At 40.2% G+C, this 24,411-nt stretch overlaps 1 protein-coding gene across 1 annotated transcript; it reads right to left on the bottom strand.

The window, feature by feature from the left end:
* Positions 1–224: 224 nt before the first annotated feature.
* Positions 225–23,480, bottom strand: LOC118851179 (1,5-anhydro-D-fructose reductase-like). Its single transcript, XM_036760696.1, is given in 9 exon segments — positions 225–329; positions 3,809–3,872; positions 4,466–4,563; positions 9,583–9,705; positions 11,214–11,291; positions 14,185–14,301; positions 18,889–18,985; positions 22,673–22,743; positions 23,421–23,480. Coding segments are annotated over 9 exon segments (813 nt in total).
* Positions 23,481–24,411: the final 931 nt, after the last annotated feature.

Here is a 24,411-nt window from a genome sequence, read left to right on the forward strand (position 1 = left end):
CTCTGCTAAACTGTTTTCTCTTTTATAAATTTTTGTTATGAGATAACTCTTTGGTGGAAAGTGGGATGGAAATACTGAAAAATGCAGGCTATATAAGAACAAAAAATGTTAATAATTTTTATTTAAATGTTAATAATAGTTCCCTAATGCTGAAGGAGATTACAAAAGTACAATTCCCTTCACACCTTTTGACCTGATGACTGGTGAACTGTTGGCACAGTCACCTACCAGCCAGCAATACTAAACTGGAAGTTCTCTTTTATTTGACTTGGTGTGACAGACTTAGGGATTACGGCCATATTTCTCTGTATCTGAAATCGAATCAAAACCTGTGGAAGAGACCCACATGTGGAAATTGTGTAGAGTCAGCTAATTATAGTTTTGTCCTAACAAAGAGTATAATAGTGCTTACTTTAATACCTCCCAACTCCCCTAATAATCATATAATAGGTAGTTTTTATTATGTCATCACCCAAGTCTGAAATTGATCGACCATATTCTGCCATCATATCACAGAGGGAAGGTCAGTGAGCCTCGGCACTCTAGTAATTATGACAGTAGAACAAAAGGAATTTTAATGATAAATTCTGTTTTCCAATACACTCCTGTTTCTAGTAAACAGTGTAGGGGTTTAGTTATTAAATACTATAGGGATTAGTTTACTGGGGAATATTACAAATTCCTCTGTTCTTATTCCAGTTTTTAGGGAATGGATTAAACAAGGAAGTATTCATGGAACTGGCAACACTATAGATTTTGCAAATTGTTGAACATTTATGTGGATCATCATCATCATCATCATTGTACAGTCAAGTCTTCCTTATTCTGTGGAGAAGTCTTTTGGACAAGTTAATATCTAGCAGCAGGAACTTCTAGTGTGTGGAAGGAACCTAGGATAACCGACTATGGGGCAAGGGAATTGTATGTTTCCCTCTTAAGGCTGGTTTCAGGCTCAGGGCCAAAGAATGTTTCAGGCTCTCTATGAGTTGTCTCCAAACTGCCTCTCTAACTTCACCTCCACTGCTTAACGTCTTTCACATACTTCATTCTCTACTCAAATTAGACTAGTTACCAACACATGAAAACATCGCAGGCTTTCCCTCCTTTCGGCTTTTATTCACATCATTTCCTACACCTGGAAGGCAACTATTGTAAATTCGAGTTACTCTTCAAGACTCAGCACAAGTAGCCCCATTTGGATCATTTGGGGCAGGGTAAAGAGGGCAATCTATGGAAGAAAGGGGTATTATGGACTCAGTATCTGTGCACTCTTTTGGCAACATCTAGTGTAGGGCCAAATGGAAACCTTCAGGGTTACCTGCATTCTATTCTGGAGTGTTTAATGTGATAAAATACCAGGTCCCCAGAAGGGTGAAAGACATTTCTTCTCTCATTATACCACTTCCCTTTACAATGATCCTGTGTTACCTTTGAGGAGGGCGAATGGCACCTGGCAACTTGGAGTGGACTACAGGGAGCAGAACAAAGTCATCATGCCTGTCTCTACAGCTATTCCCGATTTTGTCATGGCTATAGAAGAGTGAATGGTATGGGGCTGTCAAACGTGTCAATGCTTTTTTCTCTATTCCTGTGGCTGGGATTAGTCAGGAACCACTTGTTTTCACCTAGGAAGGAGTCTGATGTACCTTTGTTGTCCTCCTCAAGAGCTACCTGAACTCTTCTTGACATCATTATTCACATTATGCATGACAGAGACCTGAAAGAAGACTCCCTTCCTGTAGTGGTACACTAATGTACACCACTACATTATTAGCATAATGTCAACTTGGTCAGATGAGGCCGTAGATCAGATGGTAGCCTATATATGAGGGACAAGGGTAAGAATCAACCTTAAGAAAATCCAGGGTCCACTCAATCAAGTTCTAGGGAATAAGGATAAGGAAATGATTAGGAAAACCCAGAAGATTCCAGAAACTATTCAAAATAAGTTATTTCCCTGGCTTCCCCATCATCTAAGAAGGAAGGCCAGAGATTTATTGGACTCTAGGTTTTAAGAAAACACTCATTCCCCACCTGGGCATCCTGATGGCTCCCATTTACTGATTCATCTGCAAGTATGTCTCTTTCAATTTGGATCCATAATAACCCAGAAATACCTAAAGTAGCCTGTCTAACACTGTAACAACAATGTTGCTAGCAGTTGCTGTGGGGGCAAAAGACCAACACCACCAGCACATAGGAAGGCTACTAGCAAAGGTTCTTTCCTCTGCTTTTCTAAGGAAAGCAACTTTAAGGGGTTTCAATTTAATCAAACGTATATATATCATTCACTTAGTTCAGGGGAGAAGGCCAGCACCCTGAACTTCAGGACGTATATCATTCAATTAGTTCAGGGGGAAAGCCAGAACTCTGAACTTCAGAGAAAATACAAACAGAAATTACAAACAGAGACAATATAAACAGAGCAGACACACACAGTTATCAATAGATAGGCCTCTAGCTGTCTGACCAAGGAATTACATAGTCACCAGAGAGCGAGGCACCAACATCTGGGTTTTCAAAGCCAGGGGGCTCCATCAGCTACTCAGAGTCTCATCTGGTCAAATCACACAACACTCTTCCAGTGAGTGAGAGCCCCAAACAAGTGCTAACCTACGAGTTAAATACCCTGTTCAGGGTCAAAGGGCATCACAATCATGCAACTCAAAACCATGTGACAATTCTTCAGGCATCACATCCATGAGACTCAAACCTTTGTGAACTAGGCTTTCCCTTGGCAAGCAAGTCATCAAAGACTGCTGATTTAATCAAAGAAACAAAGACCAGATTCATCAAAGGCAATTGATTGCTACAGTGCTCCAAAAGAGAAAACAGTAAAAAAGTCCCACCTTAATTACCAATACAAACAGACTCTCTCCTTAGGCTCTTAGCACCTTGAATGGTCCATGACTGTAAAAACTTGCTGTCATTCACTACATAGACCAGCCTGAGGCTTGAGACACAGAAGGGGGATTTCTGGCTTTTATTCTCCTTCACATTTCTGTTCTCTTTTGTTTTTTCCCTTTTTCCCTTAGTAATGCCTATGCTAGGAGGACTGTCTAGCAAAAAATAAGCATTTAAATGATAGAACATCCGCTAGAAGATCCTTAAGACCTAGCAACTAATGGGTAGAATGTAATGGGGCCAGCATTTCCCTAATGCAATTTCTTTCCATTTACAAGATGGGAAGTTCTTCCCTAAAAGAAAACAGCTACCCACATGGCTTAACTAGTTTTACGTTCTTTAATGTAGTTTCCTTTCTCCCCACCCCTCTTCCCTCAGTCAACATTGGGCAGGCCCAGGACAAAGCTGCCCCAGGACCTGATCACCCCCAGCTTCCTGCTCAAATACAGGCATAAAAAGTCCCAGTCACATAGAGTCCAAGCCTCTCAGACATGGTGGGTGTCCAAGACCACACAAGTCACTCTATGACCTGCCAATCATACACATTTCCAATAAGGAAAACTACTAAGTATCACTGTATACTTGTTGCATATTCTTGCTGTTTTAGGACAAAGACCTTCTTTTCATAAATGTTCAATAACTCCTGAGTGATTTATTTCATCCCAATTGAACCTGAACTAATTAATTGCTGATATTAGAGCTATACCTCCAACACATGTATATGTCTTATTTCTTCTAACATACTTTAATATCCCTGCTAGCAGGGAGCAACTGGGTCTTATTTATCTTTGACTCTCCCACAGAGTCCAGTAGAGTGTCATTTACATGGAAGGCACTCAACAAACGTTTGTTAAGTTTGTTGAATATCATCCTGCAAGTTTAGCAGAACTTTCCATCGCTGTACCTGAGCTTCAGATTTCTTGTATTTTTCAGCAATCTTCTTAAGAATGGGTTCATTGATGACATCACTAGAGAGAGGGGACACAAGAAAGTTAAACGGAAGACTGAATACCCAGCCCTTCTCTTTCCCCATCACCATTCCTCTGGACTCCTGCAACAGGAGACTTTTCCATACGTCTCCCTGCTTCCACATGCTCCCCTCTCCAATCTATCCAAATGGCTGCCAAGTCAGTTTTATTAAAACAAGGGCCCACCATTGTCACTCTCCCACACAAAAAGCTTCAGTGGTCTCTGGCACCTACCTTTCTAAGCTGCCTGTTCATTACTGTACTCCACACACTGTACATTCTCAACACACTGGCCTACTTGTCCAATATACACGATATCCCATCTCCTACCTTTTTGCTTTCATACAGATTATCCTCCAAATCTGGTTGGTACTGTTCACCTCCACTCTGCGTAATCCCTAGTTCCATTCAAAGCTCAGTTCGTGTGTCACCTGCTACACAAGGCCACTCCTGATCACCCCAATTTCTAGTGCTCCAGCCCTGGGGAAATTACTTCATATATAATTTGCATTTTCTCATGTGTGTACATGTTATTACCCTTGACAGATTGAAACCTCCCTGACGGCAGAAATGAACTGACAAAGGAGACTTACCTTGTGCCCCCAAGAGGGCAATAGGCTGTCACAGAGATATGTTTTGAATGGCAATAGTTGATCAGCTTCTCCTGAATGAGGAATGGGTAGCTCTCTATCTAGAATCAGATTCACAACTTATATCAAAAGAGAAGTCACAAGGAAAATATTCTTGGGTGAGTCTGATTATTTTAAAGTATTATATCTTACTTTTATTCATACCTTTTGTTTTTAACATTATTTAATCCTGGCAAAGGGTTTCCAATAAAAACTGGGGGGGGGGAGTGGTTCAAAATAACTAAGCAAAACATTGACAATGTCTGGTAGAAAATACAATTATTTCACACCCTTAATCACATATTTACTTCTGCAGTGAAGAGGGGCAGGTGCATCTTCTCACCACTTCTTTGAGACCAGACTTTGTCATTATAATTCCAGAGCATCTAGTTTCATTTTTTTTTCTTTCTCCTTTCACTGTTTCAGTTGTATGTACTGTTTTCTTGATTCTGCTTACTTCAGTCTGTATCAGTACATACAAGTCTTACAAGCATCTCCCAATTTGTTATATTTATCATTTCTTACGGTTAAGTAATACTCCATTACATTTATGCATCAGATTTGCTTATCCTTTCCCCCTATTAATGTTCATCTGCTTTGTTCTCTACTTCTTTGCTAATACAAAGAGTGCTACTGTGAATACTCTCACATATATTAGACCCATTCTACCATTGATCTCCTTGATATAGGTGCCTAGTGGTGGGATCTCTGAGTCAAAGTATGTGGACATTTTCATCACTTCTTTTTTATTTTTAGCATAATTCCAAATTGCTTTGCAGAAAGGTTGGACTAATTTACAACTCTACTAACAGTATATTCATTTGCCTTTCTTTCTAAAGCTTTCTCTAGCCATTGCCTATTTTTATCTTTTGATGATGGCTAAGTTAGGTAGGATCCTGGACCTACCCAAAGATGTAACCAGTCAGGCCCTGCTCCCCGGAGCCTAAAAACGTGGGACCAGCACAAACCATCTCCTACCTCCTAATTAGGTTTTCAGACTTGCCCAAAGGCCCTGCTCTGCTTTTAGTGTCATTAGACTAGGCAGGACAAACCATTTCCTGCCTCCTCAGATAAACTTCCAAGTAGAACGTATGACCTGCCATCTTCTTACTAGCTTTCTTACAAATTGAGGGCCACAACAACACCAAGATTACTACAAACTATACTTCCTGGCTGAAAACATAGTATTTCCTTTTTATGAATACCTCAAAGTGGGCTTCCAGACACCTCCGTGGACAGAGCAACAGCAGGTCTGACAGTTGAGAACTGTGCCACAACCTTACAGGATCAACACTGAGTCTTCTTACCACCTGCCTTCATCAGCATACCTCACTATTTCTCTGCCTGGTTGTTGTTCAGTTGGTTTCAATCATGTCTGACTCTTTATGACCCCATTTGGGGTTCTCTTGGCAAGGTTTACTCTGCCTGGACTCATTCCCAAATGGCTGATACTGAACCCCTGGCTACCAAAAAACAAATCCTTCCCAACTCTAGCTATCCTCTCCCTCTTTCCTATTCATCATAATCCTGCCCCCTACAAAGTCCCACTCCAGATCCACCAACCGCTTCCATTGTAGAATCCAAAATGCCTGCTACAGAATGAATAAACTTCTCATCTCATATCACTTCCTTTCTACTTCTGTTTCATGGCAATCACTGAGACCTGGCTCCTTCCTGATAAAAATGCATCTCTGGCCAATATTCCCAGTACTTGGTTGTGCTTTATTTCAACCTCCATCGTGATCATGATAAAAGGAGTCAGAATAGTCCTTGTTCCCCATAGCCACTTCCACTCTCCCTTTATAATCCTCCCTCAGCAACCACTACTTTGAAGTTAGGGCAATTCAAATTTATGACCCATTCTGACTGGTATCTGCCAGCAACCAGGACAATCTTCCTCCTTTCTCAATCAGTTCTTTGCCTCTCTCACAGTCTTCCTTGCTACCTCAATTCCTGCCTACGTTCCAGGGAACTTCAAGAAAATATTGATGTTCCTTTAAATACCCTAACTTTCCAGGTCCTCAATCTACTCAACTGGAAGGAAGAGAGAGAGGGAGGGAGGGAAGGAAGGACTAAGTGCTTACTATGTGCCAAGCACTGTACTAAGCACTTCACAAATATTATCTCATTTGATTTCCATATCAACCCCAGGAAGAAGATGCTAAATCCGTAAGCTTATGAGGTTGCCTCTATGCCCCATTCACCCTCTCAGGAATAGCACTTGCCAGAACATACCTCTAAAATCCATGCTTCCATGGGGAGAAGAGGGGTAATTAATCCACTCCATTTTGGACAGTCTTGCCATGAGGCAGAGCTCTACAACCTGCTGTATATCGTGACCGCTTCCCATGCTTCTTATCTATCCACCTCGGACATCATGCCATCTGCCCTGCTGCTAGGTCATATACTCCCTTCCCCTCCAGAGTTCAAGACCAAGATCTTTCCATTGTGTGGCATGGACAAATCACTCACCTCTCTAAGCTTCAATTTACCCATCTGTAAATGAATAGTTTAAATGAAACCATTATTTGGATTCTTTGGAGATAAAATATTCTGGAAATCTATAGAAAATACTTGGCTTATTGTGCAGAGCAGCCATTCTCTAATTGGGGTACAGAGACCCTTAGGGGTTCCCATGACCTTTCTTAGGAGATTCAAGAGGTCAAAACTATCTTTATAAAAATACCAAGAAATTACTTGCCAATTAAAGTATTCCTTGCATGTCCAACTACATATCTTTGTGAGGGTGGATTTTCTTCATATATTTCCAACCAAAAAAAAATAATACAACAGATTGGATGCAGAAGCAAGCATGAATTAAAGAGATTTGCAAAAATATGTAAAAGAAGCCATTCGTTTTACAAGTTTTTGTTTTAAAAGATAATTATTTTTCATAAAAATATGCTATTTAAGATGTAATAGGTTTATTCTTACTATTTTTAATGTACTTCCACTCTCCCTCTATAACTCTCCCTCGGCAACCACTACTTTGAAGTTTGGGCAACTCAAATTTATGACCAATTCTGACTGGTATCTTCCAGCAACCAGGACAATCTTCCTCCTTTCTCAATCAGTTCTTTGCCTCTCTCACAGTCTTCCTTGCTACCTCAATTCCTGCCTACGTTCCAGGGAACTTCAAGAAAATATTGATGTTCCTTTAAATACCCTAACTTTCCAGGTCATCAATCTACTCAACTGCCATGACCTACTCCTCCACTGTACCTCAACTACACACACACAGGTATGGTCATACCGAGTCTCCCACTTCCATGTTAAAGAACTCTGAATTTCCTTCATCATGTCATAATCTTTTCTCTGTCTTCCCTATGCCTTTTTTCTAAAACTATTCATTCTCACCATAATCTTTTATCTTTCTATCCCTCAGTACCATTCCAAGTCATCATTCTTGCTCTAGCTACACTCTCTCTCCTTCCCAATCTTGACTACTTGTTGAAGCAGTTACTTTGAATCTCTTGTCCCCTTGTCCTATTTCCTATCATGTCTTATGGAATTCCCACTTTGTATACTCTCATCTTCTACCTTCTTAATTTTTTCTCACATGCTACTGAAAGAAACTGAAGGAAATCAATCGTATAGATTGAGTACGCTAAAATTTGTGCTTGTAATCTCTACTGGGATCTCAATGCAGCAAGACCATCCCATTCCTCTTCTTTAATTGATTCCCCATCCCTCTTACCACTCCAGTCTCTAATGATTTGACTAGTCTCTGGACTAGTTTAATCTTGTCTAAGGAAGCTCATGACCAATGCCTCTGCATATATCCTTTATTCCATCCCCTCCTATCTTCTCCAGATTACTTCCACACTCTTCCCCTCTCCAATCATCAGTCTTTCCCGATCTACTCATTCCTTCCCTAACGCCTCCCTATTCATTTAAAAAAAATACTTCTTTGGATCTTACCATGCCTGTTTACTACTGCCCTATAGCTTATCTTTTCTCAACAAAACTGCTTGAAAAAGCCATTGACAATCAATGCTTCCATGCTGTTTCAATCCTAATCTGTAGTCTTTAGTCTGGCTTCTGACCATATCATTCAACTGAAACTGCTCTCTCCCGAGTTATCAATGATCTCTTACTTATCAAATCCAGTGGTGTCTTCTCAGTCCTCATCCTTCTTGACACCTCTGCAATCTTTGCCACTGTGGATCATGCTTTTCTCCTGGATTCCTTTTTCTACTCAAAGTCTTCCAGATCCTGCTCTCACCTAGTTCTTGCCTTCTCAGTCTCTTCTGCTGGATTTTCATCTAATTGTGCATTCACTAATTGTGCCTCCACCCACCCACCCCAGGTCCTGTTCTTTTTATATTTCCTTAATTTTTTCTCATGGTAACTTTACCAATTATTATTTCTATGTAGATACTATGTAGATCTATTTTTTCAACCCTAGTCTCTCTTCTGAACTACAATCCCACATCTACTCCTATATATTGAACTTCTCAATGGAATATCCCAGAGGTATCTCAAAACAAAAGGTATCTAAAACAAAACTCCCTCCTAAAGTCATCCCTCTTCTGAACTTTTCCATTCATCTAGTCACCCAAGTTAACAACTTCAGTATCACCCTCGACTCTCATTTTCCCTCATCCTCCACATATGTCACATAAATTTAGGGCAGAATTTGGGAGGATGGCATGTAGCAACACTAGGATTAATAACCACTAGGTTTATTAATACTCATGGCCAAGCCTAGCATAATAGCGTATGAAGAGATGAATAGCAATTTCAGCGGGGACAGAATTGTATGCAGCCTCCTTCATGCACTATTCCATGGGGCAGCATGCAAAGTGGTGGTCTCATAGAAAATGAACTGCAGCTCACAACCAAACAACCAGAGTATTTCTATTGCATGGGAATATGATATCACAGGATGTATATACCAAAAGGAAGTGCCAGCTGACTTCAGGTAAGCTAACCTTGCAAACAGGCTCTTGTCTATCTGCCTGTTAGCGTAACCCACAATTTATCATGGGCAATCAGAGGAGGTTAATTCTGGTGGAGGATTAAAACTAAAAAGACATTTTCATCTTTTGGCAAATTTTCTAACTCTTTTACAAACTCACCTGGTTATTTGTTGGCTTCTATCATAAATCAGGCTTGTTCAAAAGTCTCTCAATTTGTTTATGGTTGAAATTTGAAACCCCTATAGATTCCACCAGTCCCTCACTCAACAGATCCTCTATGGCCTACAGGAAAACAGAGACCACATTTAGCAGAGAGAAGGAAGGAAGAAAGGAAGAAAAGAAGGAAGGAAGGAAGGAAGAGAGAGAGGGAGGGAGGGAAGGAAGGACTAAGTGCTTACTATGTGCCAAGCACTGTACTAAGCACTTCACAAATATTATCTCATTTGATTTCCATATCAACCCCAGGAAGAAGATGCTAAATCCGTAAGCTTATGAGGTTGCCTCTATGCCCCATTCACCCTCTCAGGAATAGCACTTGCCAGAACACACCTCTAAAATCCATGCTTCCATGGGGAGAAGAGGGGTAATTAATCCACTCCATTTTGGACAGTCTTGCCATGGGGCAGAGCTCTATAACCTGCTGTATATCGTGATCCCTCCCAATGCTTCATATCTATCCACCTCGGACATCATGCCATCTGCCCTGCTGCTAGGCCATATTTCTCTTCACACTCCCACCCCCTCCAGAGCTCATGACCAAGATCCTTCCATTGTGTGGCATGGACAAATCACTTCACCTCTCTAGGCTTCAATTTACCCATCAGTAAATGAATAGCTTAAATTATACCATTATTGGGAGATAAAATGTTCTGTAAATCTATAGAAAAGGCTTGGCTTATTGTGCAGAGCAGCCATTCTCTAATTGGGGTACAGAGACCCTTAGGGATTCCCATGACCTTTCTTAGGAGATCCAAGAGGTCAAAACTATCTTTATAAAAATACCAAGAAATTACTTGCCAATTAAAGAATTCCTTGTATATCCAACTACATATCTTTGTGAGGATGGATTTTCTTCATATGTTTCCAACCAAAAAAAAGTAATACAACATATTGAATGCAAGTATGAGCACACAGCTATCTTCTATTAACTAACATATTAAAGAGATTTGCAAAAATATGTAAAATAAGGCCATTCTTTTTACAAGTTTTTGTTTTAAAATATAATTATTTTTCATAAAAATACACTATTTAAGATATAGCTTTATTCTTAGTATTTTTAATGCACTAACAAACACATTTTAATTTCTAATATCCTAATATTGATACATATAACTCACTAAATGAAAGCTCTTCAGGTCCTCAATAACTTTTGGAATGCATAAGCGTCATGAGACCAAAAAATGTAAGAACTGTTGGTCTAAAATAACAATAAAGACCAAGAGATATTGGTTAGTTAATAATCTTCTAGTTTACCCTTCCTTGAAGTGATGGCTCACAACTGTTGGGGTTTGGAGCATGGAGGAAACAGGGGACAGGTTGGGAGGAGGTATTACTTTCCCTAAAGCTAAAGCTATGGATTAGAGTAGAATTCAGTCTCCTTCCTAATTAGCAGCTTGTAGGAATATTTCCAAGATTCCAGATTTTTATTTATAATTCATAAGGGCAAAGTTTATATTTCAAGCTGACAACTCCAGTTTGTAGAAAGACAGTCACTCATGGTGAAGACCCTACACCTTCCTAAACCAAACACAGCATATAAGCAGTCTTCCTCTGTGAGAGTCTGGGCTCACCTCCCATGTGTCCAAGTAGTCTATTTCACTGGCAATATTCATCCCATTCTGATCTGTTGGTAAGTCATCATCTCCTGCCTGTAAAGATAAGGAAATTAGTTTAATACAGCTCTCTTTTTGTTATTGTGTAGAACAAGAGCTCTCTCTCCTCCACTTTCAACATCAAATCAGTTGTCAAGGCCCATAAATTCTCCCTCTATAATCTCATCTCCCTCAATACCTTCCTTTGTCTCCCAATAGTCAACACCATAGTCACTTCATACCTCTTAGCTAGTTTCCTTTCTTCTAGTCCCTTCCCCTTCCAATCTATCATTTTTTAAAAAAATTACTGATATTTTGTTTCATGCATCAATAAAACTTCTCAATAACTCCCCCAGTAAAATCTTCTCTTAGCACAAAGAACACCAGCCAAGCAGAATAAACTATCACAAAAGCTGCATCAGACAATATACACAACATTGTTTGCCTGTGGTCCAAAGGCAGGAAGAATGTATCATTGTCAGTCCTCTACAGCCAAATTCTTCTAGTCAATCCACTGGCAAATTAATTTTTCTCATGTGAAGAGGCTCATCATCAGTTTGGCTCGAAAGTGAGGAATTTTTTTGTTATGATACCTCTGCAAGACCATTTTATAGAGAGAAGGTGATCTCTGTCAGAGGAGGACAACCACACTGACAAATTTACACATCTTTGATGTATTGACGTGCACATAAATCAGAGTATCACTCTTTGCACAATTTTTCAAACACCTCATTTCCTACAAAACAAATAACCAAATTCCTTAGCTTGGTATTCCTCCACAAGCTCAAAATATCAGGTTTGGAAAGAACCTCAGAGTCCATTTTTCCCAACCTCTTTCTCAACAAGAAACTCCTCTGGAATGTCCCCAACAAGAGGTCCTCTGTCCATTACTTGAAGACCTCCAATGAATGGAAAACACTTTATCTCCTGAGGCAAGCATTCCTCTTTTGCATTTTTCCAATTGCTAGGAAGTTTTTCCTTATATCAGTCCAAAGTGTTTCCTTCTGCAGCTACAACGCATTTTTTCTAGGTGTTCTATGAACCAATAGAACAGGCCGATGAGGTCAACAAGTGAGAAGAGTACAGAGAGAAAAAATGAGGGCCCAATACAGAGCCTTGATGTAACTCACAGTTAGAGGATGCAATATAGATGATGATGTAGCAAAGGAGACTGAGAACAAGTGGTCAGAAAGGTAGAAAGCAAACAAGGAGAATCCTGTGTCATGAAAAACTCAACAAAGAGATAGTTTGGTTGTGAAAGGGAATAGAGTATCAGGAAAAGTTAGAGGTGATGGTAGGGTCTAATCAAGGTTTTTTAAAGATGGTGAGACCTGGACATGTTTGCAGGGAGCAAGGGGGAAACCAGTAAGTAGAAAGAGATTAAAGATAAGAGAGACAGGGAATGATGGAGAAGGAAATATACTGAGAAGAGAAGAGGGAGGGCAAGATTGGAATCAAAGGCACCTGTAGAGCAGATGGCTTTGTTGAGGAGAAAGGTCATCTCAACTTATGAGACTGGAGTAAAGGAAGAAAGAGCAGGAGATGACGTCAAAGGGCATGAGGCAAGGTCCTCAACTGAGATCATGGGGGAAGGGGGAAATGTAACTAGTTAGAGGAGAGAAGAAAAGGTCTGGAATAACCTCAGTGGGAAGTAGGAATAAGAATGATTTATGGAGGAGTGAAAAGACTGTCACATATTGAACGTTTTCAGTCATATCTGACTCTTCTTGAGCCCGTTTGGAGTTTTCTTGGCAAAGATATTGGAGTGGTTTTGACATTTCCTTCTTAGCTCACTTCATAGATGAGGAACTGAGGTAAAGACGTTAAAATCAGATAATATAAATTTGTAATGACCCAATCAGCTCAGTTGTGTTGTGTTACTTCCTTCAGACCTTCCTTCAGCAGCAAGTAGGAGCAGAGGAGGAGGAGGATGGAAGTAAAACAAAATTGGGTTTGGTAAGGCATAAGTGGCAACATAATTTTCTATATGAATGTTGGAGGTCACAGGTTTTATTGCTGACTCATTTCTTGGCTTTTGCTGCCTGTGAATTTCTGGGAGTCTCTATTGCTCTTCTTCCTGAATTGTAGCTAATTTCTGTGCTTGGCACAGAATATGGCATAGTTATGTAAATGGTTTTATTCTTCCTTTTCCATTACAAGTCCTTTTGATTAAATTTGTAAGACTTCAAGCTGTTCAGCATTCAGGGACTGATAAGGACTTTCTGATTCGCATTAGGCTATTATTTCTGATAGCAGCTAGCTGAGGTTCTGCCCCAACAACCTCAGGACATGCTTCAAAGCTCTAGAGGAGATACCAGAAAAGAAACAAAGCAGGGAAAGTAAATGAGAAGTCAGAGAAATTGGCTGTAGCACCAGTAGCTATTCCCAGGACGGACGGCAGGTCTACTGCCTATTAGTGGTTTCTAACCATATAAGCTCTGAGAAGAATCTAAGCTTTAGGAAGGCTTTTGATAGGAATGAGTATCTTAGAGGATGAGAATTACAGAATGTTAGTGGGGGAAGAGATCTTGAGATCATCTGGTCTAAACCATGAGGAAATTGAGAAACAGAGAGATTAAAAGATCTGTCTGAGGGCACACAGCTAATTGGTGACCAAATAGAGAATAAACCTCAGGTATTCCCACTCAACTTAGTTCAATTCAACAAATACGTATTTAGTATCTACTATGTGCAAGACTGTATTCTAGGTGCTGGGGATATAAAGACAAAAACAGTCATGGAATAAAAGAGCTTACCCTTTATAAGGGAATTCAAACAAATAAGGAAACAGAAGGTAATTTAAGGAAGAGGAGAACACTATCAAAAGACAAGATTTCACTGCCTCCTCTGAATATACTCCAAGCTTGCAAACCTGAGTACCACCCACCCCTGTCCTTAGGGGTAGGAAAGGGACTAAGTCTGAATGATGAACTTAGTTAGCACACTGTACCTTAAAACCCATATGCCAACGCATCAGGTAAGGATCCAAACAGTCCACCTGTAGATCCTTCAGGCTATTTTGGCAAGCACGTTTCACAAGGTACTTCTCATGGAAGGTATTCCAGAGCTATAAAAGGGGTAATAAAATATCACCATTATACAACCCTGCTAAGAATTATCAGAATATGGGCTCTCCTAGTCAAAGGTGATATAGGTTCTCTGAGACAACAAGGTCTGTAATCCAAAGAGATTAATGCAAGTTAATAAGCAAACAGGGGAGAAAGATAAAATTAATCCTCAAAATCCAACGTAGTAATGTCAAAGGCAAAGGGACAAAAGAGGCAAGTGTGACCTATACTAACCTATACATATAAGAGAGTTTTTAAAATGGGCACATACAACAAGGCTGATTGAGGTACATGTCTAATTTAACTTGCTCAGCATAGTGATTCAGTCAGTCAAATAAGCATTTATTAAGTATCTAATGTGTATCACCCACTATTAGGGGCTAAATTCAAAGAAAAAAAAATGAAACAGTTTATATCCACAAGGAACTTGGATTCTATTGGAGGAAGTCAATATATAGATATGTGCAATATGTATACATATATATATGCGTATTTATATATACACATGCATCCATGTGTAGATATATATGAGGATATATAACGTATGCTTGTGTGTGTGTGTGTATGTGTGTGTGTGTGTGTGTGTGTGTGTGTATGAAATAAGTGCCAGTCAGTTTAGGGCAGGAGGCCCTAGCGGCTGAGGGAATCTGGAAAGACTTCAAGTACAAGATAGCTCTTGAGCTGAGTCTTAAAGGAAACTAGGGTTTCCAAGAGTCTAAGATGAGGAAGGAGTACACACCACGCATGGGGGATAGCCAGTGAAAAAGCAAGGAGATGCAAAATGGAGTGGCATGGATGAGGGACAGTGCTGTAGTTGATGTTGTCCAACTCTTCATGACCCCATTTCGGGTTTTCTTGGCATATAAACCACAGGGGTGGTTTGCCATTTCCTTCTCTAGCTCATTTTACAGGTGAGGAAACTGAGGCAAACAGGGTTAAGTGACTTGCCCAGGGGACACATAGCTACTAAGTGTCTGAGGCCAGATTTGAACTCAGGGAAAGTAGGAAGGTCAATCTGGCTAATCACAGAGTACATAAAAGGGAGTTAATGTGTAAAAGATTGGAAGGTGGGTCAAGAATGGGTTGTAAAGAGCTTTCAATAGCAAACAGAGAAGATAAAGTCACACCTTCTGCAAGAATCCTTTCCCACATCTACTCTACCTTTACAACATCTCTTGCCTCTATTCTCACCTCTCCACTCACATGGTGGACAATACTCTGGTTCAGGCCCTCATCACCTCTCAACTAGACTATGATAATCATCCCTTAATAATTTTCTCCCCTTCCAGATACATCCCTCTCTAATTCATACTCCACACAACTGCCAAAATAATCTTCCCAAAGCACAACACTGACCATGTTATTTTCTTTTTCAAGTATCTTCAGGGGCTCCATGTTGCCTAGAGAATAAAACATAAATTTCCTCAGTGTGGAATTTAAATCTTCTCACAATCTGATCCCAGCTTTCTTTTCCATACTTCTTTCATTTTACTATCCTTCATCCTTTTTATTTACAAGCAAATCCACATATTTGGTGTTCCATATGTATGTGTATACATATATGTGTGTGTGTATGTTCCATATATATAGGTCTTCCATATATAATACACAAACACACACACACACACATATATGTGTTCCATATATGTTTGTGTGTGTGTATAGGTGTTATATATATATATATATATATATATATATATATATGTATATATGTAATGGCATTCAATCTCTTGCCTCCATGCTTTGGCATCTTGGGATGTATTATTCCTTCCTTACTTCTTTCTCTTGGAATCCCTAGCTTTCTTTCAGGCTTAGCTTATGTACCATTTCATTTGAGAAGCCTTTCCTGATTCCCTTAGCTACTGGAGCTCCTTCCTTCCTCAAATTATGTTGTATTTATTTATGTGTATAATTGTTGCATCCCTCTACTGGGATATAGGGATTACTTTTTTGTTTGGTCTTTATATTCTCCAGATCTAGCCCTATGTCTTATGTGCAACTGGTGTTTAATAAATGTTTGTTTTATTTTTTTTAAAAAAAGAATCCATTCCCAGTCCTCCTTCATCTTAGGACTATGAAAGGATTATGATTTTTTTTTATTATTTGATATGGTATGTGTAATGAATATACTAATAATTTAGATTTCTCAGAATTGTCTCTTCTGGTTTGTGAGTCAGAATCTTATAATGCAGCTTGAAATGATTACTCAAACCCTTGATAATGCTCTCACAGTCACTGCATTCTTATGCCTATTTACCTTAAGTGAAGCAAATCAAAGACCATAGAACCTGTAACTGTCACAGAATTCTGGTCCTGTGACCCACCAAGTAATGATCCCCAAGGACCTAAAACAGTACTGTTCCCACAGGACTACAGAACACCTATATTGTGGACTCTTGTGCTTGTTATGGGACACCCCTCAGGCCCTGGAAACAATTGTTTGTAATCCACCTTCCCCTCTCCCTTCCCACTTGTGACTAATGTGTATAATCTTTGCCTTCACTACAGAAAGGTGGAATTCTGATCAGCAGAGACCCTGATTTGCAAATCTGTTCCTCATAATGAAATTACTTAATAAAACAGCTCCTTGATTACTGGCACTTTGTCTCTGGCCTGCTTTGTTTCATTAGCAGTTTTTAAGGAGTGGAAGTAGGGAAAGCCTTGAACAATCTGGTACCAGGGCGAAGGGACTAGGTGCCACTGTACCTTTTTCCGCATTCCCAACTCATCTGTCTGGCAGGTTTAATGCCATGACTCTTGCTCCATTATGGTCTCAGCCTTTGAGCAAGCCCACGTTTCATTGTGAGGAATGTTCCAGAGCTCCTTTTCTTGACTGGGATCATTCTGGTAAGGCCTGTGTTTTTCTTTTTTTATTTTCTGGCACACAAACTGGATTTTGTGTTTGTCTTTTAGCCAGGTTAAAGGGATGAAGATAGGAAATGGACTCAAAGTCCTAAATGGAATCCTTAATCAATCTGATGGGATTATGGAGCACTGGCCATTGGATGAAGGCAACTGATAGGGCAAAGGGAACTTCTAATGATGGGCTGAGAGGCTCAGCCATACTCTTTGAGACGTGGATTAAAATCAAATAAAAAATCTAGTCCCATTCTAAGAGACTTGAAAAGACAATGAACTTTAGGTTAGCTCTGCCCTTGCTGCAAGGTGATAGGGGGAGGTGGTAATTTCCCTTCCTCATCTCCATTCCTCTTCCCTACCTCTACCTTGCAGCAGCAACATACATATGGCTGTAGGAGGTATATGCCTGAGAGGGGAATTCAAGAACATTGTTTCCTGAACCCCAGTCCTCTGCATAGAGAAGTTCAAGGAGACAGCTTGGCACCTACAGCAAGAATCCTGCTGGCTTAGGAAATACCAGGCCACAGAGCCAATTCACTGAGGGAGCTTCCTAGTAGTCCTCTGGTAAAGGTTCTAGTTCTGTAGGAAAGCACCTGGTGATGCCTTAGCCAAGGATGTCAGGTGAGCCAGAAGCTGGAGGCTGTAGAGATTATAGCCTAACTAGTGAAGGGATATCCTCTACAGCAATCAGGCTTAATGAGTCCAGCTGAGCAACAAGCCCAGACTATCCATCTCACCCAGTGAAGACTAGTGTGGGGATATCATAAGAGGACATCAGGGGTCTTTCAACCTTGGACTTGTAAGTTACCCATCCATGCTTGTTCTTTAAGTGTGATCCCTTCATATTGAACTGTTGGTGGGAATTTGGGTGTATTCAGGGGAATGAATGAATGAAAAAGCATTTATCGTATGCCAAACACTGTGCTAAATGCTGGAGATACAAGCTAAAAAATAGGACAGTCCCTGTCCTCAAGGGGCTCATCTCTAATTGTGGAGACAACACATGTAACAGGGTTGCAAATTTGCAGGCAAACAGAAGGCCAAGAAGACTTCAGGACACAGTGGTATGGCAGATGGTAATGCTTGGAGATCCTCAGTCTCAATGAAAAGTTTACAGTTTGTGACTCCTTGCTCATCCAGCTGTTGGGTACAGCCATGCCTACTTCTCACCCAGCTGCCCCAATGGGTGTGGAGAGCCTGAGGGGTGACTGGGGAGGGGCAAAGGGAAGGGAAGAGGAGTGTCTTATTACAAGTCTTCTTACCATGCTGTTCTATTATGTGCCTTTTTATTGAGCTAACTGTCATCTGATTGACTTCTGAAAGGTAAATACATCAGTAAGAGTTCACGAGCTATAGTTTTGGGAATGGGCCTTCAATGAAGGTAAGTAGCATGTAAGAATTTGCTCCACGGTATTTCACTCTTAGGACATTAGAGAAGTAATATGGTTGATAACCATCACTGGTAAGTGATATTTCCAATTTTCATGAATATTTCTAGACAGCTTTCCTCAATTACATTAGTCTTGCTATAATTTCTTTTAGTATTTTAGTCTTTGGTTATGTTACTTTGCATGGTGTTGGGCCAGTGGAACACACTATAGAAACGAAGTCTCTGAGCAACAAGCATGATCAATCAGTCAATATATCCTTCTGGACTCTAAAAAACCCTTCTGCCAATTCTACCAGATGTGAATCCAGGGGTTATTTTCCCAGCAGAGAAGACATACCTTGGAAATGATGAAAAGGTCCTCTTGTTTCACACTGCCCTCCTTAATCTTTTGCTGGATACCTTCTCCTACCACCTTTTCATTGTGATAAAAAAAAAAGGCACAGGGGGTGGAGCCAAGATGGTGGCTGGAAAGCAAGGACTAGCATGAGTTCCCCACCGAGTCCCTCCAAAAACCTATAAAAAATGGAACTGAACCAATTCTAGAACTGCAGAAGCCAGAAAATAGCAGAGGGAAGCAGGGCTCCAGTCCAGGACAGCCTGGATGGTCCCTGAGTGAGGTCTATCCTGCACAGAGCTGGGAGCGGAGGGGACTGGATCGGAGTGAAGCCCAGCGTGGATGGCCGCAGACCAACCAGACCAGGAGCTGGGTGGGGCATGCCCTGGTGCCCTGAATCATTGAGCTGCAGCAGTTACCAGACTTCTCAATTCACAAACACCAAAGACAATAGAGGAGGTTAGTGGGAAAAGCTGCAGGAGTGGAAGGAGTTGGAGGTTTGGCTACCACCCTGGGGGCAGTGGAGGTGGGGCAGCTACAGAATTACAGCTGCAGTTGCTTCTGGCCCCAGGCCCACTTAGTGGGAGGACTTAAGTTGCAGATCAAAGCAAGAGTGAAGAGCCTGCTGAAGATCTAAGTCCAGTCCGGGTTGGGGGTTCTTGGGAAACGAGGAGTACTGGTGTGGCAGAGCTGGCGCATTGCCCCAAGCTTGGAACATAGTTCTCTTAACTCTACAAGCAGTCATACTGAATTAGGAGTGCAGAGTTTATAATTTCAAAGAGGATTATATATATGTCTGAAAGGTTCGAAACTGCCGGATATAAGAAATTCTCAAGATAAGAGGCAGAAGAATCAAAGCATATATTGAGGCGCCACAGTAACCAGCCCATGAACCAGCATCCCCATTTTGATATATTGATCAAAAGCTTCCAAGCCCACTAAGTCTGCCTCACAAGAGTAACCAGGAGGCCACAGAGAAGCATGATGGTGTAAAACAAAATCATGCTTCCCCTTCTATGGTAAAAAGATTACCCACTGGCCTCAAGTCCTTGTTCAGCTTCCTCCCATACGTCAGCTCTGGTACCGGCAGCTCCTGCTTCAGCTCCGACTGTGGCTGCAGCTGTAGCAGCCTCTGGCTCCAACAGAAGCTGTTTTTAACCACCTGGCTTCTGTGGGGGTATAAGGTATGCTGGGGAAAGCACAGGTTCTTTCCATCTGCTTAAGCAAGGTGAAGGGGTTGACCAGGAAAGCACACATTCTTTTGATCTGCTTAACCAAGGTGAAGGGGTTGACCAGGAAAGCACAGGTTCTTTCGATCAGCTTAAGCAAGGGAAGCAAGGTGAAGGGGCCGACAAGCTTACTCCAATCCAACATACAAACAGCATTCAGTTAGTTCAGGAGAAAAAGCCAAATTTTTCAAGGGCACTTGTTGACTAAGTGCTAAGGAGCCTATTTTTGGTTACCAACACACATACCCCGCTGAAAAACTCAACGGTCAAGTTAGTTGGCTGGGAATATGGCCAGGCAGCGAAAACGCACCCAGATGCAGTCTCAGACTTTGGAATCTTTCTTTGGTGACAAAGAAGACCAAAACATACAGCCAGAAGAAGTTAACAAAGTCAAAGAGCTTACAACAAAAGCCTCCAAGAAAAACATGAACTGGTCTCAGGCCATGGAAGAGCTCAAAAAAGGATTTGGAAAAGCAAGTTAGAGAAGTAGAGGAAAAATTAGGAAGAGAAATGAGAAGGATGTGAGAAAGCCATGAAAAACAAGTCAATGACTTACTAAAGGAGACCCCAAAAAATAGTGAAAAATATACTGAAGAAAGCAACACCTTAAAAAATAGACTAACACAAATGGCAAAAGAGCTCCAAAAAGCCAATAAGGAGAAGAATGCCTTGAAAGGTAGAATTAGCCAAATGGAAAAGGAGCTCCAAAAGACCACTGAAGAAAATACTGCCTTAAAAATTAGGTTGGAGCAAGTAGAAGCAAGTGACTTTATGAGAAATCAAGATATTCTAAAACAGAACCAAAGGAATGAAAAACTGGAAGACAATGTGAAAAATCCCATTGGAAAAACCACTGACCTGGAAAATAGATCCAGGAGAGATAATTTAAAAATTATTGGACTACCTGAAAGCCATGATCAAAAAAAGAGCCTAGATATTATCTTTCAAGAAATTATCAAGGAGAACTGCCCTGATATCCTAGAGCCACAGGGCAAAGTAGAAATTGAAAGAATCCATCGATTGCCTCCTCAAATAGATCCCAAAAAGAAATCTCCTAGGAATGTTGTCGCCAAATTCCAGAGCTGCCAGATCAAGGAGAAAATACTGCAAGCAGCCAGAAAGAAACAATTTGAGTATTGTGGAAACATAATGAGAATAATCCAAGGTCTAGCAGCTTCTACATTAGGAGATCGAAGGGCTTGGAATACAATATTCTGGAAGTCAATGGAGCTAGGATTAAAACCAAGAATCACCTACCCAGCAAAACTGAGTATCATGCTCCAAGGCAAAATATGGATTTTCAATATAATAGAGGACTTTCAAGCTTTCTCAGTGAAAAGACCAGAGCTGAATAGAAAATTTGACTTTCAAACATAAGAATCAAAAGAAGCATGAAAAGGTAATCAAGAAAAAAGAACAAGAAAAAGAAATTGCAAGGGGCTTACTAAAGTTGAACTGTTTTGTTTACATTTACATTCCTACATGGAAAGATATTGGGTATTATTCATGAGACCTCAGTATTGGGGTACCTGAATGGAATATGCATTTACATATATATATATATATATATATATGTTTCTGTATATATATGTGTGTGTGAGTGTGTATGTATATATGTATGCACATATATATATATATATATATATATAGAGAGAGAGAGAGAGAGAGAGAGAGAGAGAGAGAGAGAGAGCAGGCACAGGGTGAGTTGAAGATGAAGGGAAGATATCAAAAAGAAAGAAAATCAAATTAAGGGATGAGAGAAGAATATATTGAGATAGGGAGAGATAGAATGGGTAAATTATCTCACATAAAAGTAGCAAGAAAAAGCAGTTCTGTAGGAAGAGAAGAGAAAGCAGGTGAGGGGGAATGAGTGAATCTTGCTCTCATCAGATTTGACCTGAGGAAGGAATACCATACATACTCAATTGGGTATCTTACCCCACAGGAAAAAAGGAGGAAGAAGGTAAAAAAAGGTGGGATGATAGAAGGGAGGGCAGATGGGGGTAAAGGTAATCAAAAACAAAGACTTTCAAAAGGGGGCAGGGTCAAGGGAGAAAATTGGATAAAGGGGGATAGGTTAGGAAGGAGCAAAATATAGTGAGTCTTTCACAACATGAGTATTGTGGAAGGGTTATACATAATGATACGCATGTGGCCTATGTTGAATTGCTTGACTTCTTAAGGAGAGGGGGGTGGGAAGGGAAGAGAGGAGAGAATTTGGCACTCAAAGTTTTAAAAACAGATGATCAAAAACAAAAAAAAGTTTTTGCATGCAACTAGAAAATAAGATACACAGGCAATGGGGTGTAGAAATTTATGTTGCCCTACAGGAAAGGAAGGGAAAAGGGGATGGGAGGGGAGTGGGGTGACAGAAGGGAGGACTGACTGGGGAACAGAGCAACCAGAATATACGCCATCTTGGAGTGGAGGGGAGGGTAGAAATTGGGAGAAAATTCATAATTCAAACTCTTGTGAAAATCAATGCTGAAAACTAAATATATTAAATTAAAAAAGAGAGAAAAAAATAAAAAACGCTAAAAAAAAAATAAGAAAAAAAGGCGCAGTCAAAGTGGTGGTAACCCACATCTATGGCAACCTTTATTGCTTCAGTCACTTGATTTGGGGAGGACTGAAGCATGAGAAAAATAAAAATAATTCCACTGTATTCATGAGATTTCCCACCCTAGTCATGCCCTTTTAGCTTTAGTTCTAGAGATCAGTGAATAGGTGAAAAATTAAATCTATAGGTACCTCAATAAGACTTAATGAAGGAAAATACACAGAATTAAAATCAACAAATATCTATAAAATGTCCTATGTACTGTGATAGGCATTGTGGATCCAAGTATAAAGTATAAAAGAATCCCTCCTCCCAAGGGGTTTACAAGAAATACACATAAAAATACTTACAGCACAAATATGAAGATATTTACATTTATATATAAATACATATAAGTTTATACGTATTTGTATAATGCATACATACATATGTGTATATATACACGCATACACAAAACCAGGTAGTTTGGGAGGAAAGGCACTGGTAGTTGAGGGGAATCAGGAAAGGCTTCATGCAGAAGATGGCACTTGAGCTGAAATTTCAAGGAAGAAAGAGACCTTCTGAGGCAGAGATAAGGTCAGGGTCACATACCTCAAGGAGTTCACAGTCTAGTAAGCGAAACAACAGAAACATAATTACAAACAATAAAAAGCTGGGCAAATATTGAGGTGAATCACACACAATCTGATGCACTCGTTCAGAAGAGCAGAGCAGCAAGGAGGTGCAGTGGAGTCAGGAAGACTCACCCTCTTCTCACTATCCCTGGAAAACATATTGTTTCTTCCTACCTCCACTCCTATGGTCATGGTTTTCCCACTGCCTAGAATATCCTCCTTCTCTTCTCTGTCTCTGTGATTTCTGTCCTTCCTTCCAATCCTAGTTTATAGCCCATCTCTTCCTCAAAGCTTTCCTTCAACAATCCTGAATTCTTCCGCTATCCATAGAACCAAAAGGTGATTTCCTTGCTCCTCTAATTTGTTTATGATGTGGTTTTTTATATATGTTGTGTATCCATTTGAACCTAATTGTAATATATGGTACAGGGTATTGGCCTAATTTCTACTTCACTACTATACAGTTTTCCCAGTATGTTTTGTCAAATAATGAGTCCTTCCCCCAATAACAAGGTTATTTCGGTTTTATCGAACACTGTGCTAGTGTGTTTGGTTGCCTCTATACGTTGATTATCTGATCTATTCCACTGATGGACCTCTCCCTCCTTTTAAACTAATACCAAATCATTGGAATGATTACATTTTGTAATACAGTTTGAGATCTGGTATTTAAAAAAAAAACAAAACCTAGTTAGGGAACTAACAGAACATGTCTTATTCTCCCTGGAAGGCAAGAGCTATATTTTACAGATTTTTATATTCCCACTAGTGTTTTGCAAATAGTAAGCATCCGGGAAGAAAGACTATCCCTAAAACCTAAACCCTGACTAATTTAACGCCTCATTTTTCTCTAGGATAAAAGAAAAGCAGCAATATGAAAGAGAGTTAGATGGTTCCTGAAAGAGAGAAGAAGGGGACAGAAAGATGGGAGAGCTCCAATGAATGACAAGCTCTGTTTCTGTTTTATCTACCATGGGAACTCTATGATGGTAACAGAAAAAGAAATGTCTACCTTGCTAGACTCTTCAAGCCAGTAGTCACATGGAATTGCTTATATCACAGGAAGAAAAGATGTTAGGATAATAACAGCAGCAACAACAATTAGCTAGGATTTATATAGCAC

Source organism: Trichosurus vulpecula, chromosome 5 (assembly GCF_011100635.1).
Source record: "Trichosurus vulpecula isolate mTriVul1 chromosome 5, mTriVul1.pri, whole genome shotgun sequence".
In the NCBI taxonomy this organism is placed as follows: Eukaryota; Metazoa; Chordata; class Mammalia; order Diprotodontia; family Phalangeridae; genus Trichosurus; species Trichosurus vulpecula.